The sequence below is a fragment of the Temnothorax americanus genome, unplaced genomic scaffold, assembly GCF_048541705.1.
Source record: "Temnothorax americanus isolate GAGA-0224 unplaced genomic scaffold, ASM4854170v1 Scaffold1, whole genome shotgun sequence".
Taxonomy (NCBI): Eukaryota; Metazoa; Arthropoda; class Insecta; order Hymenoptera; family Formicidae; genus Temnothorax; species Temnothorax americanus.
In genome coordinates, this window is record NW_027509230.1 from 1,111,975 (window position 1) to 1,124,890 (window position 12,916).

The following is a 12,916-nucleotide window of genomic DNA, read 5'->3' on the forward strand; positions in this document are numbered from 1 at the left end:
GAATTTTTGTTATCTTCGGAAAGAAATATACAGGTATGATATTTCTTTCATCTTTAGTAATAGTGTTTTGATGACAAAAAGAGAGCTGTTAGTTCCTTTCTGCTTCTCTTAAGGATAAAATATCCTCAGACCAACGATAAACGATGCTGATATTGATAAGATAGATGTTTGGAGATATCCATATATAAAATAATGCGGTACTTCGAACATCTAAGTATCTGATACTGATACCACGTTTACGCGATCGTAAAGTTACTTATACAAAAGTAACGCTCGCGTAAACGTAGTATATATGAGTTGCGCGTCTCACTTGAATCCAGAGGGAATGATTTAATTTTCGGAAGGGATCCTCCGGATCGAAGGTCCACGTCTTGTCGGCGATCAAACTGACGTTTGCGTAAGCGCTATTCAGGAGCTCGTCGTCGTATGACGGAAGTGGAGATATCATTATCTGTACATTATAACCGATTGATATCGGATTCCGGTAGCGCCGACGAGCCGAGAGGCCGGCGAAACTTTCGCGTTTAAAACGCAAACCCTTCTCGTATTTTTTCTCACGGAGCGACCGAAAATTCGATCTCAAGTTAATAGGTAATAATAGACTAATACGTATATATAGTAAAAAAAAATAATTAGTAAGTAATTTGACGCGATGAAATCGGTCGGTTATGACCGCTTTGACAAAAGTATCGGAACGTATGCAAGAGATGAAGATCGAAGCCGTCGCGATCGCGACTTATCGATGCAGCCAGATAGTAAGCTTTTTTTCAGGCATTTCCGAAGGTCGATGCACAAGATGCTGTAATTTACTTATCGCTCCCTAATTTCAGTTAAATTCATCTAAATCGATTTGAATTTATTTAAGCTTCTTTTTTAATTCGATCTCTATTTTTTTTTATAATAATATTTAAACGTCGAAATCGTGCGATACAAGGAAGAGAAAATCATTTCGTATGACGATTATTTCGTATACACACTGCATGTGTAAGATTCTACATCGTAGAACGCAATGGATAGCTATTTTCATAAAGATATTTGAAAGCAGAAAATCTTGCTCCACGTTTCACATGAAAATTTAAAGGAGGAAGAAAAGGAATGAATAAAGACAGCAGTTTTTACAAATCTGTCATCTATTTTACGGTCGATGATGATAGAGTTAGCACGCACTCGCACACGCATTCGCACTTTTGTACAGTTTACACGCGCGGTTTTATTTACAAAGTGAAATCAGGCCGAAGACAGATCTCATAATTTACAACGTAAAACGGGCAAGGCGATCGTCGAGGAAGTCGTTTCTCGCGATCGCGAAACGTCGTTTGGCGAGAGGAGAAAATCAGTCTGGCAGTCTGCGAATAGCAGGCCACTCTTAGGAACGCTACGACACGGCGCCGTTATTGTTCCTCTAACAATGAATTGAGCACGAATTTGACACATCCGCGAATCACGTTATCGTCCGCGTGGCATTCCACGGCGGCCCGACAATCCCGTTCATCAGCGGTGTTCCGTTAATACCTTCGCGGTCCAAGAACTGGCAATGCGAAGTAGTTATAAACGTGGGAAGACGAACTCTATCCCTTCTCTTAACGGGCATTCTACTAATCAAAACGCCGTGTTTTCGGTCGAATGGCTGAATGCCACAGATACTTAACAATCTTCACATAAACAAGAATTTAACAAAATAATCAATGTTTAGATTGTTTTAGAATTAGATAATACAACCGATATATATACATATATATATACATATATATATATATATATATATATATTATATATATATATATAATTTTCAGTTTAATCCCCGATTTATTATAAACGATGGATTTTATTATTTTAATAATAATAATTCTATCGTCACGAAGAAAAAGGTACATACAAGGACCAATTTCGTATGCTGCATGAACATTTAAAATCAATTGGAAAACAGCGTTCGTACTTACTGAAATTGCAATTCCAAAAAGTCATGATTGTAATCATCAATATTTTTATCTTTTATCACTTTTTTATTTTTTATTTGCTATTAAAAAGCTAATTCTCGAGTATAAAAGGCAAAAAAATCTAATTCGCGTATAAGTACAATATAACTATATAGTGTACTATAAATTAATTTCTAAGAAAAATTATATGAAAGAGCTACGTATCCCAAAAATCTTTTTAATTTGCAATTTCAATAAATAACGTTTTTTGATTAAGAATCATGAAATAAGTGCTTATACGCGCCACTTAGCCATTCAAGCAATAATTACAATGTGCGACTGCATCGAGTGTGTATCTGGCACGACAGCTTAGGATATATGTATACAGAGTCGCTAGTTAACGATTAATTGGACTGCCTCGATGCCCAGTCGCACATCTCTCCATCTCGCCGGCGACGGATAAATCGCCGTAATTAAAATGGCATTCAACGTAATCTCGCGTGTCTCGTTCTTCGTATTTAATATCGTATTTAATGCGGTCGCTTGAAATGCGCGAAACGTGCAAATTTAGCATCAACATTTAATGCCATTAAAATTAATATTATTCGTAATATTAATATCGATTATTTAAAATCGATTAAGAATATCTAAAATCTTAATATTAATATCAGAAATAATATTAATTTCATAAATATTAATGATTCATAATACGTGGTTTTATGTCGTAAGACAATTTTTGTAATACGACCAATCGTGTAACTAAAAATAGATATTGCGCGCTCCGCGCGAGCGAATCGTTTTGATTAGACATGTAATTCAATATTTACAAAAAAAGAGAAATTTGCGAGATAAAGAGTACGATAGAAAACAACGAGTCTCTCCCTCTTTATATTTTATGGCAAGATGATCACGCGTTCGACGCGGCACCTCGCTGCAACTTCTAAACGTTGCAACGATTTTTCACGAACACTCTTCGCCAGCATTTTTCTCAAACGTATTCTCGTATCACTCAAACCCACATTCGATCATCCAAATTCGCGAGACTGGATGTCGCTATATATACTATCGATTTACAAACGTTCGACTAATCAAGCTAAACGAGCAGCAAAACAATTCGATAACATTCCTAAGTGGATCTCGCGCGTTTCCTCAGGGCGAGGAGTCTCTACAATTTCCCCGAAATAATTCTTACGGTCACTAAACTACTATTGTTCACTAAATTGTCCCGGCATCAAATCCGAGGACCCGTTTCAAACGTATTCCTCAGACGGTTTGGGGATATTCGCCGGTAATCTGGGTACTCGACTGGTACTGTCCGGTAGCTCGGCAATGTCGATGAACACGCCGACGAGGCTCTCGAAGTTGGGTCCCCAGTTGAGCAGATAGTCCCAGCTGAGAGCGTCCTCGGCGGCGGCGGTGGTGGTAATAGTGGTGGTAGGCGAGCCGTTACTGGCGTGGCCACCGTAGAGAAGACCACCCATGTGGGTCGACAGATCGTCGTCCGAGGCAACGAGGGTGCTGAGAGAGCCGCGAAATGAACTGTCGAAGCCGTCGTAGTTACCGACGTTCGGCGGCAACGGCGGTTTCGTTGACTGCGACGACTCGACATTATTTCTCCCCTGCGGGCTGCTCCCCTCATCCTGCTTGGCGAACAGATTGTCGGACCGCTTGTCGCCCACCAGCGACCCATTGTCGTACTCGATTTCCGAGCAGGTGAAGCTGTCGTTGCCGCTCTCGTCGGTGGTCGACGAGTTCCGTCGCTCGAGCCTCTCCACGGGAGGCGTGTGACGCCGGTGGTGATGGAGAGGTCCGTGCGCGGGAGGGCCCCTGGCTTCACTGGAGGAGCTCACAGCGTCCAAAGTGGAGACCAGGCTGGAGGTTCTTGGACGGGAATTGAGTCGTTCGATCTCCTCTGCCGTGAGACCCATCGGACCCGATGACACGTTGTTCACCGAATTCTCATTGTTGGACTGCGGGGCCTTTCTGCTAGCGGTTGAGCCTGACAGTTGACTCATGATGGGTGAGTTCAGGCTCCTCTCGCTATTGGAATTCAAAGCATCCTTCCCGACACCGCCGGATGAGGACGTGGTGGCCAGCAGCGCGCTTTGCAGCGGTTTCCCGCTGATATCGTGCAGCGTGAGAATCCGCGGTTGTTGCGCGGACAACTCGCTGCTGGGAGATAATCTCGCCAGAGGAGTACTCTGGAGCAATTTGGGCGCCGGTCCGGGTGGTTGGTTCACGTTGGGCGGTGGCATAGCTCGCGGTGGGAAGGGTCCGGTATGGCGATGCTGTTGCCCCGTGTGCTTATGATGGTTGCCATAATTACCTGTAAAAATAATGTCTATTTAAGCCGATTAAATTATTTTAAATATACATACGTATATATCTTTTAAAATAATGTAAATTTTAAAACTTAATGCTCAAAGCAAATTACGTTAAACTTTGAAAAAATGTTTCTCTCAATAATAAAATATTAGTCTTTTCTCACCTATAGGAGGCGGAGTGGCTTTGTACTTCCTCATGCCGTCGCGATAACCCTTGTAATGATATACGATGTCAATGTCACTGGGTGCGATGGAACTAGCGTTCTCCAAATCGTAATGTTCCGGAATGTCGGGTTCCGGGTTGTGCTCGTGCGAATGGAGGGAGGTTTGAGTGGGCGGTAACGGTGGATGCTCATCGCGGATGGGAGGCGACTTGGTGACTTCCCGCTCGATAATATCTGGTCGTTGCGGTCGGTGCTCGGTAGTAGAGTTGATCTCGCGCTCCTTGTATTTCTTCGAGATCAGCTCAGGACCCATGTGACCGACGCCGCGCAGATCCGATGTGTCGGAGATGTACGTGTTCTCATGACGGGACATGAGATTATCGTTTCCGGGGCCGACCAACGAGTTACCGGTCATAATAGCATTGGTATTCTTGTTTGCAACCGACGGCGCCGACTTCTCCTTGTTTTGGCGGCGCAGTCGGAACACTATGAAGCTCACCAGAATGGCAATTAATAGGATGACAAAGAAGACGATGACCAGAGTGATACCAATACTGAGGGGGTCTGCGGCTGCAGCCGCTCCAATGCCGATCGGTCCTCTGCATCCGATGCTCACTTTGCCATGATAAAGCACATCTTTAAAGATAGAACTGGAGCCGTTGAATGATTGCACCTCGTTGTTGATGGTAAAGTTGGCCAGACAACCTTCGAAGCTCCTAGAACCAGCGCTGTGAGCATAATAGAGGTCCTGGCTCACTCCACCGATCGACAAGACGGACAAATATGGATCGAGGAAATCGTGAACCCCTGCCAAGTCCAATTCGTCTCCTGTCAAGGTACCATCGACCAACAATCTTAATCCTCGAGCGTAGGCATAGAGAGTCAGATTATGCCAACCGCCGTCCGCGAGACTACCCTCAATGTTGATCGACATGTTCACCGGTGATCCGAGCAGAGACATGTAAATCAATTGACCGTTGCGAAGCTGAAGCACAGTATAATCGCATTAATTAGATTTCAAAATGAGACCCACTTATTTATCTAAACACATTATTTGTTCTATTCGTTCTTCATTCATTTCATAAAATATGATTATAATACTAATTCTTGATAGTATATAAAGTTTAAAAAATCTTTAAAAATTGATTGTTTTTAAAAAATAAATGATTTTAATATTTATAATATTTTACGAAACAAAAAATTGGTTGAAATTGTATCTCACCTCTACGGATGTGAAATGCTTATTTGTCGCGGCGTATATCAGGATACCATCAGACTTTACGGTTCTGAACATCAAACTGATTGTCTTCGGGGGAGAAAGATATGTTGACGAGCTCGTGTCCTCACGCTTTAAGCGATTCTTGTGCCATGCCGTTGATCCATTATAGATATACTCCAACAATTGCATCCTTCTGTGTTTCTCTGAAATCTACGCAAACAATACCAATCATGCGACAATTCAGAATTATTCAGAAATAAAATTAATGAAATATTAACAAAGTTGAAGTAACATAACACTTGAACTAACTAACTTAAATATTTTTATCTTTTTACTAATCAAATTTCTAGAAATCGTGAATCCCTGCTATTTAAAATCTATTATCTCGTATCTAACATTAAATTAATGACATATAATATGTAGTAGACATGCTATGTCATTTAATATTTGTTAGAAGTCGGATTATCTCATTATTACATTTATCGTATTAGTGATATTAACATTAACATTAAATAATTACAATGCTTATAATAAAGTCCTATATATAGAATCAATAATTTATTTTTACCTTAAACTCGATAAATCCTCCCTCACTCAACGTGATGGGTTCTAGGGCACCGTAGCAATTGGGCGCTATCAAAGATCCGCACTGACACATCACTTGATGCCAGTTGTCATGACATTGGGCGTTCACGCCGCAGACAGACACAGCGTCCTGCTCGTCTCTCAGGCATGGATTCCGCTGCGATCTGACGCACGTGGACTTCACGCCACGCGACGCGAGTGGATTCGTCAGATTCAAGGCCCTTCCGTTTATCGAAACCGAGTGAACACAACCCACGAAGTCGTCAGAGTGGACTTGGCCCGGACGTTCTAACACGGGATCAGCGTTCTCCAAGCCGCCCAGTAAGAGAGGGTTATTGTTAAAGTTCAAGGCCCTGTAAATACCGAATATTAGAGCGGATTCTTAAATCTTAATTTAAGGAATCTAAAGTGGTCAATCATTTTTTATCAAGATCAATCCCTTTCTTACAGTGATTTTAATAATTATCTCCATTATTATATCACTGAAGCTGGCTCAAAGTCAAGCCGAAACGTTCGTTTGTAATTCACGTACTTATTATTATACTTAATTAAAAATCAAAGTACATTCACAACACGCGCACTAACAACCGCATTATTCTTATTGCCCCTCATTTAGTTTAAATTTTATATTCCATTAGTATCAAATACAATCATGTTTTACAATATAAAATAAACTTTCTAAATTTCAACATCAAAACTGTACATACAACAATAATGTATTAATTTTAAGATAGACCTTCTAGAACTTCAGAAGATTTAAAAATTCAATTTTTTAGTTCAATTTTACGGTCCTATTCACAAATTGATTTTCTTTTGTTGGAAAATTGATAAGACACTTACCCAGTTGGGCCCGTGCCGTCCGCGTAGCAGGTACGATCGCCGGGTCTGCAATCGTCGCAGACATCGCCGTGTTCCCTGCAGGTGGACACGCTGAGCGAGAGAACTTTGCCGTTCCTGGTGGCGGTGACCTTGTGCCATTCGCCGTCCGACACCGGCCGCTTCGTCTTGATAGTGACGGTGCCGATCGCGCTTCTGGCACCGCCGTACGAGAAAACCACTAGACCGCTTATCAGCTCCAACACGACAAAGTCCGAGCGGCCACCTGACTGCGACGCATAGTTGTACAGCAGCAACGCATCCGGCATCGTGGTGGCAAACACGATGGTGATGTCATTCGTGTTGGTGTCTAACGCTGGGAATGCCATATACGACAACTCGTCGAAACCAAAGGTCGAACGCTCGCAATGCCGGCCGTAACGACCCTCGGGACAGCTACATCGATATCTGCGCGGGCAACAATTTTATTTTTCATTTTCTTTATTTCACTTTCGTACAAATCGTTTAATTATTAAGTGGCATATGTAGATCGTGGTCATGTCACTTAAAATCATATTCAACAAACCCAGGTTTTTCTCCTACGCATAAGCCACCGTACAAGCAAGGATTCGGTCGACAGGAATCTGTGACTGCCTCACAGTGATTTCCTCTGTAGCCCGCCCTGCAGAGGCAGAAGAAGCTGAAACTGTCCGGGCTATTTCTACACGATCCGCCGTTTCGACACGGATTGCTGGCACACGCATCGCCTCTCTCGAGCTCGCATAGCTTGCCGTCGCGATCGATAGGACAAGTGCATTGAAAATCGTATCCCAAACGTCGGCATTGTCCTCCCTACAGAAAAAGAAGAAGAGCTTTATAGAATTTGTGCTTCGTATCAATTTTCAAAAAGTGCTGCGAATAACAAATCTGAGCTAGAAGAAAAAAGTCTCAAAGTGAGCGTAGAAATATTTAGAAAATTTGCTTCACGTTTTAACTGCAAACTATTTTTTTACTCACCAGCAAACAGGGATTCGGAGAACATGGATCCTGTCTTCTTTCGCATCTGTCACCGGCGAAGCCATCCCGACACTTACAGGACCTCTCGTGCAGCATTCTGGGCGACGTCAGGATTAGCGCCTGGCTGTCGGTGATCCTGGCGTCGTCGTATATGGTCAAGCGGTCGCTGCAGCTACCCCCGTTTTCGCACGGCATATGTTCGCACGGAGAATAACCGACGATAAAGGAGCTATTTTTGAGCAGCGTTTGGATTTCGTCTCGATTGCGCTTCAACAGATCAGTCACCTCGTTCCTCGTTCGATACTCTGAAGAAAATGAATAAAATATTGTCGAAATTATATTATCATTTCTTAACGTATATAATAAGTAATATATGTTGAATCCGAGTAATGTAAATATAATAGCACGTCAATATCTTTCAATATTTTAGAATTGACGTCCATTTAACAACGATACTAAATATGTGAGTGTACATATCTGTTAATTGAATATATCCATTTGCTTGATATATTTTTAACTTACCTTGCGAAGATTTCACCGCCAAGTGAACATTTAGGTCCGGTCCGTTTTCATCAATGCTGAAAATGGTAAGTGTATCGCCGACATCGAGCTTCTCCTGCAGAAGATCCAAGAGAGCCCGGTAGTATTGACTGAGGAAATCATTAGCGATCATTTTGATAATTTGCAGAGTCGCACTGTTCTCGATCGTGGCGTTCGAGAAGATCACGAACTCGACGGTGACCTTGGAGACCACATTCGGATGTCGTCCGTCGTTACCGGAGACGGTCAAAGAATAGCCGGCTATACCCACATAATTCAGAAATTAGTAAGAAAATATTCTGCGCAATATTTTGTTGAAAATAAATCATTTCGATCGAGATGTAACATTTATGAAACGTTGTGCCCGATATGCTCATCGACAAGTCAATATATATCATGTTTTAAAAGTTAAAAATATAGATTAGCAAGAAAAATTCTCTCTTTTTATAAATTTGATGTTCCGCGATTGATATGTAACGTGCCTGATGAAATCTTGTTGGTGTGCAGATCGCAAGCAGTGGGGATGGTGAGCACATTCGAGTTTGAGCCTTGAAGAATCTTGCACGAGAAAGCCCCGATGATATCCGGATCGTTCGGGTGCACGTCGGCGATCTTTCCTAGCGGTGTATCGCCGTTAAACGAGTACACGATCACATGCACCGACCTTGGTGTGGATGGGGTGTCATTCTGATCGGTGATGATTAAAACGATATTGTGCTCGCTCTTCATTCGAGGTATACCCGAGTCCTCCACTACAACCTACACACAAAAATACATTTCATTAAATTCAAATACCATTGTGCTATTTACATCTCTTTGTGCTATCTGGACTTTTATCAATCATATACAGAATTACAGAAAATGGAGTGTATAACTTTTCAGAGATTTTAAAATTTTCTAAGGATAAATTGTTTTATTGCTTCTCTCCGGCAATAAATAGGTAAATGGCATAGTTAAAATTACTTTCATTACATTATATACGTTTTAAATACCAACCTTCAGCTCCAGCTGTGACATCGTTTCTCTATCGAAGCTCGTAGTGGTTCTCAGTATACCCGAATGCTTGTCCAAGGTCACCATGTTGCTCTGTTTTCCTTCGATCAACCTGTAGGTGAACGGTGCACCATTGGGCGGCAGATCGGGATCGGTCGCACTCAAAGTCATGATGCTGGCACCTATCGGTTCGTTCTCGCTTATATAGCCGACTACTTCTGGTGGATCGAAGACCGGGCCATTGTCATTCACGTCCATTAGCTCGATGTGCACCATCACGGTGCCAGTTTGCGGTGGCGAACCGCTGTCGATCGCGCCAATCGTCAGATCGTACGCGGGTACGGTCTCGCGATCCAGTGCCCTCGCCGTATCGACTTCACCGTTCTGTGGATCGACTTTGAAAACCTCGTTGATATTGCCGCTGATGATAAAGTACAAGAACTGATTGTTCTGCGGCTTGATGTCCTTGTCGATCGCGCGAACCGTAAGCACGTGGGTGCCCTGGGCGGCATCCTCCGACACGTTGGCGTTGTAGGTACTCTGCAGAAACTCAGGCGGATCGTTGCCATCTTGGATGGAAACGATCACCTGAGCTTCGTCAGTGTCGTTGCCACGTATACCACCGCCGTTCTTCGCCATCACCGTCAACACCACGCGATTCTGTGTCTCACGATCGAGCCGACGCGACACTCGAATAATGCCAGTATCCGAACCGATCGAGAAGCCGCGATCATTAGACGAGCCCACGAAGAGATAGTACACACGGCCGTCTTCGCCCGAGTCCTGATCGGTTGCCTGGACTACGCCAACCGACGTGCCCACCTCGGCGCTCTCCGACACGTCCATGTGAAATACGGGTTGAATGAAGTGCGGATAGTACTCGTTTACGCCGGTGATGTGCACCACCACGGTTGTGAAGCCGACCATCTGCGACGAGTCCGGATTGGATGCAACGACATCAAGATTGTATTCGTTCGCTTCTTCATAATCGAAACTGGCGTCCGATGTGATTTCACCAGTATCCCTACGGATGCGGAAATGGTCTTTGCCGGTGCCGCCCAGGATCTCGTACTGCACTATAGCATACTTGGGTGAGTCGATGTCTCGGGCGATCACCTGGAATTGCGTGAAAAAAACGGAAAAAAATTGCGATTAAATTATACGTCAATTTTGTATCAATTTAATAGAAAGTATATTGGAAATAAAAATAAACACATAGATTCATTAATTGATTTATTTAAGAAATATAAGATAGGAAACTTCTTGAAATAACAAATTTATAGCAATTTCTTTATATTCGATTTAAGTTCAAAATTCGAATAATTTTTCTAGCTAGCTACTGAGTTAAAAAACCAGAAGATATCAGAAGAACATAAATTAAATTTAAAAATTCTACGATAAACACACACACACACACACACATACCTTGTAAACGAAAGTATCAGGTGGCGAATTTTCTGGTAAGAACGCTTCATAGACACTCTGATTGAAGGTTGGAGGATTGTCGTTAATGTCGGAGACATTGACAGTTAAGGTGGCTACCACTTGCTTCGGCTCAAATCCCAGATCCGTGGCGGTGATGTTTAGCCGGTATTCCTGCACCAAGTCGTAGTCGAGGGGCTCGAGTATGGTGACCGCGCCGGTGATAGAATGCACGAAGAATTCATTTCTCTCGTTGCCGGCCGAGATCCTATAGCGGATCATGCCGTTGGGTCCGCTGTCGCCGTCCTCGGCGCTCACCGTCAGAATCGTGGTGTTAACTGGCTCGTTTTCCGGTACTCTGACTTGATAACTAACGGCGGCGAAGGCGGGCGCGTGTCGGTTCTCGCCAGAGATTACGAGAGTCAGAACGATCTCATCCTTCTGCGGCGGCACGCCTTTGTCGGTGGCGCGGGCTTTCAGCAGAAACACCGCGCCGATGGGAATGCCGTTAAGGTTCTTGCGCACGTAAACCCAGCCAGATTGTTCCTCGATGGCGAACAGGTCGTCGGTGCCGTTCACGTTCTCCAGCGAATAATTGACCTCCGCGTTCACGCCGAAGTCGGCGTCATCACGGGCGATCAGCTGAACAATGCGTTTGCCTACTCCATAATTCTCTGGCACTGGGGACAGATAAGACCTCTGCTCAAAACGAGGCGCGTTGTTGTTGGCATCTACCACGTTCACGTGCACTATTGTTCTCGAGGACATCGGCGGCTTGCCGTTATCGGTGGCGACTACTGTCAGCGAGTACAGATTCTCCGGCGAAGATGGCCGATGCGTGTGCTTGTAACGTAGGGTACGCTTGCTGAAGACGTCGCCGGTCGCCGGATCAACAGTGAAGAGATCGGATGGTTGCAGCAGGCTGTAAGATATAACGGAGTTCGGTCCCTGTTTGTCGCGATCGGTAGCCGTGACTGTGCCAACATGTGCCACCCGCGGCTGGAGCTCGGGGAAATGAAAATGATAGGTCTTCTTGTCAAACTCAGGCGCGTTGTCGTTCTGGTCCTGAATGGTGATCGTCAGGGGAGTCTCTGCTCGCCATGCGCGGTCTGCTACTACAACCTATAACGAAGAAGTAGAAAACGATAACAGAAGAAAAAGAGAAAAAGTAGTTTTGATTTTGATATAATAAGTAAAACAAGTATTTTCACGAAGCAAAGTTTAATGGAACTACAACTGCAATACATTTCAAGAGATATATGTCGCGCGTGTCTAAAGTATTGATTCTTTTAAAGATGCTTTCTTTCCTCAAATCTGAATGTGTCTAAACTTAGAAAACGTCGCTTTTTACACCTCTGAATACTTTCTTTAAACTTTTGTATTGTTTTTCGCAAGTTTAAAAGCAATTCATTCGATTTTATAGAGATAAAGATATAACGTTACAAATCTTTGTCTATATATGATATTGAAAATTAAATATCCTACTTTCAGTAGATACTCGTCCTGATCCTCTCTATCGAGCTGCCCAGCCACGGTCACGTTTCCACTTAAGGCGTCGATGGAGAACTTCTCTCCTGGATTATCAGTAAAGCTATAACTGACGTTCGCGTTCTGACCGATGTCTCGGTCGCTGCTGGTCATCCGTATAACGAACGTGCCAATTTCCGCGTTCTCCGTCACGTTTACGCTAAACAGTCGCGTGAAGTGCGGCGGATTGTCGTTCTTGTCCAGAACGGTAACCAGCACTGTGGCGGTACCGGTTAATCGGGGGTGACCTTGATCTCTGGCTTCCACGATCAGTTCGTAAGACGCAATCTGAAAGAATTTCAACGTGAGTTTAAGTTAAATGATATAATTAATTGTCACACAAGATATTTTCAGGATTTTTAGGTAGAATTGGTTCGAGATAATTATAATTAG

The 12,916-nt window shown here is 43.3% G+C and overlaps 1 protein-coding gene across 1 annotated transcript in view; it reads right to left on the reverse strand.

The window, feature by feature from the left end:
- Positions 1–1,117: 1,117 nt before the first annotated feature.
- The window catches only part of Ft (cadherin-related tumor suppressor fat), a 99,416-nt gene continuing 87,617 nt past the window's right edge, over positions 1,118–12,916 (reverse strand). Inside the window, exons 12-23 of the mRNA XM_077403457.1 lie at positions 12,482–12,811; positions 11,000–12,118; positions 9,578–10,690; positions 9,064–9,340; positions 8,564–8,842; positions 8,042–8,346; positions 7,611–7,876; positions 7,049–7,492; positions 6,192–6,561; positions 5,627–5,833; positions 4,405–5,389; positions 1,118–4,242 (exon numbers count right to left, since the gene is read on the reverse strand). Of these exons, the coding sequence (XP_077259583.1) occupies positions 3,167–4,242; positions 4,405–5,389; positions 5,627–5,833; positions 6,192–6,561; positions 7,049–7,492; positions 7,611–7,876; positions 8,042–8,346; positions 8,564–8,842; positions 9,064–9,340; positions 9,578–10,690; positions 11,000–12,118; positions 12,482–12,811 (6,771 nt within the window). The 3' untranslated portion in view covers positions 1,118–3,166. The remainder of the gene's footprint in view (positions 4,243–4,404; positions 5,390–5,626; positions 5,834–6,191; positions 6,562–7,048; positions 7,493–7,610; positions 7,877–8,041; positions 8,347–8,563; positions 8,843–9,063; positions 9,341–9,577; positions 10,691–10,999; positions 12,119–12,481; positions 12,812–12,916) is intronic.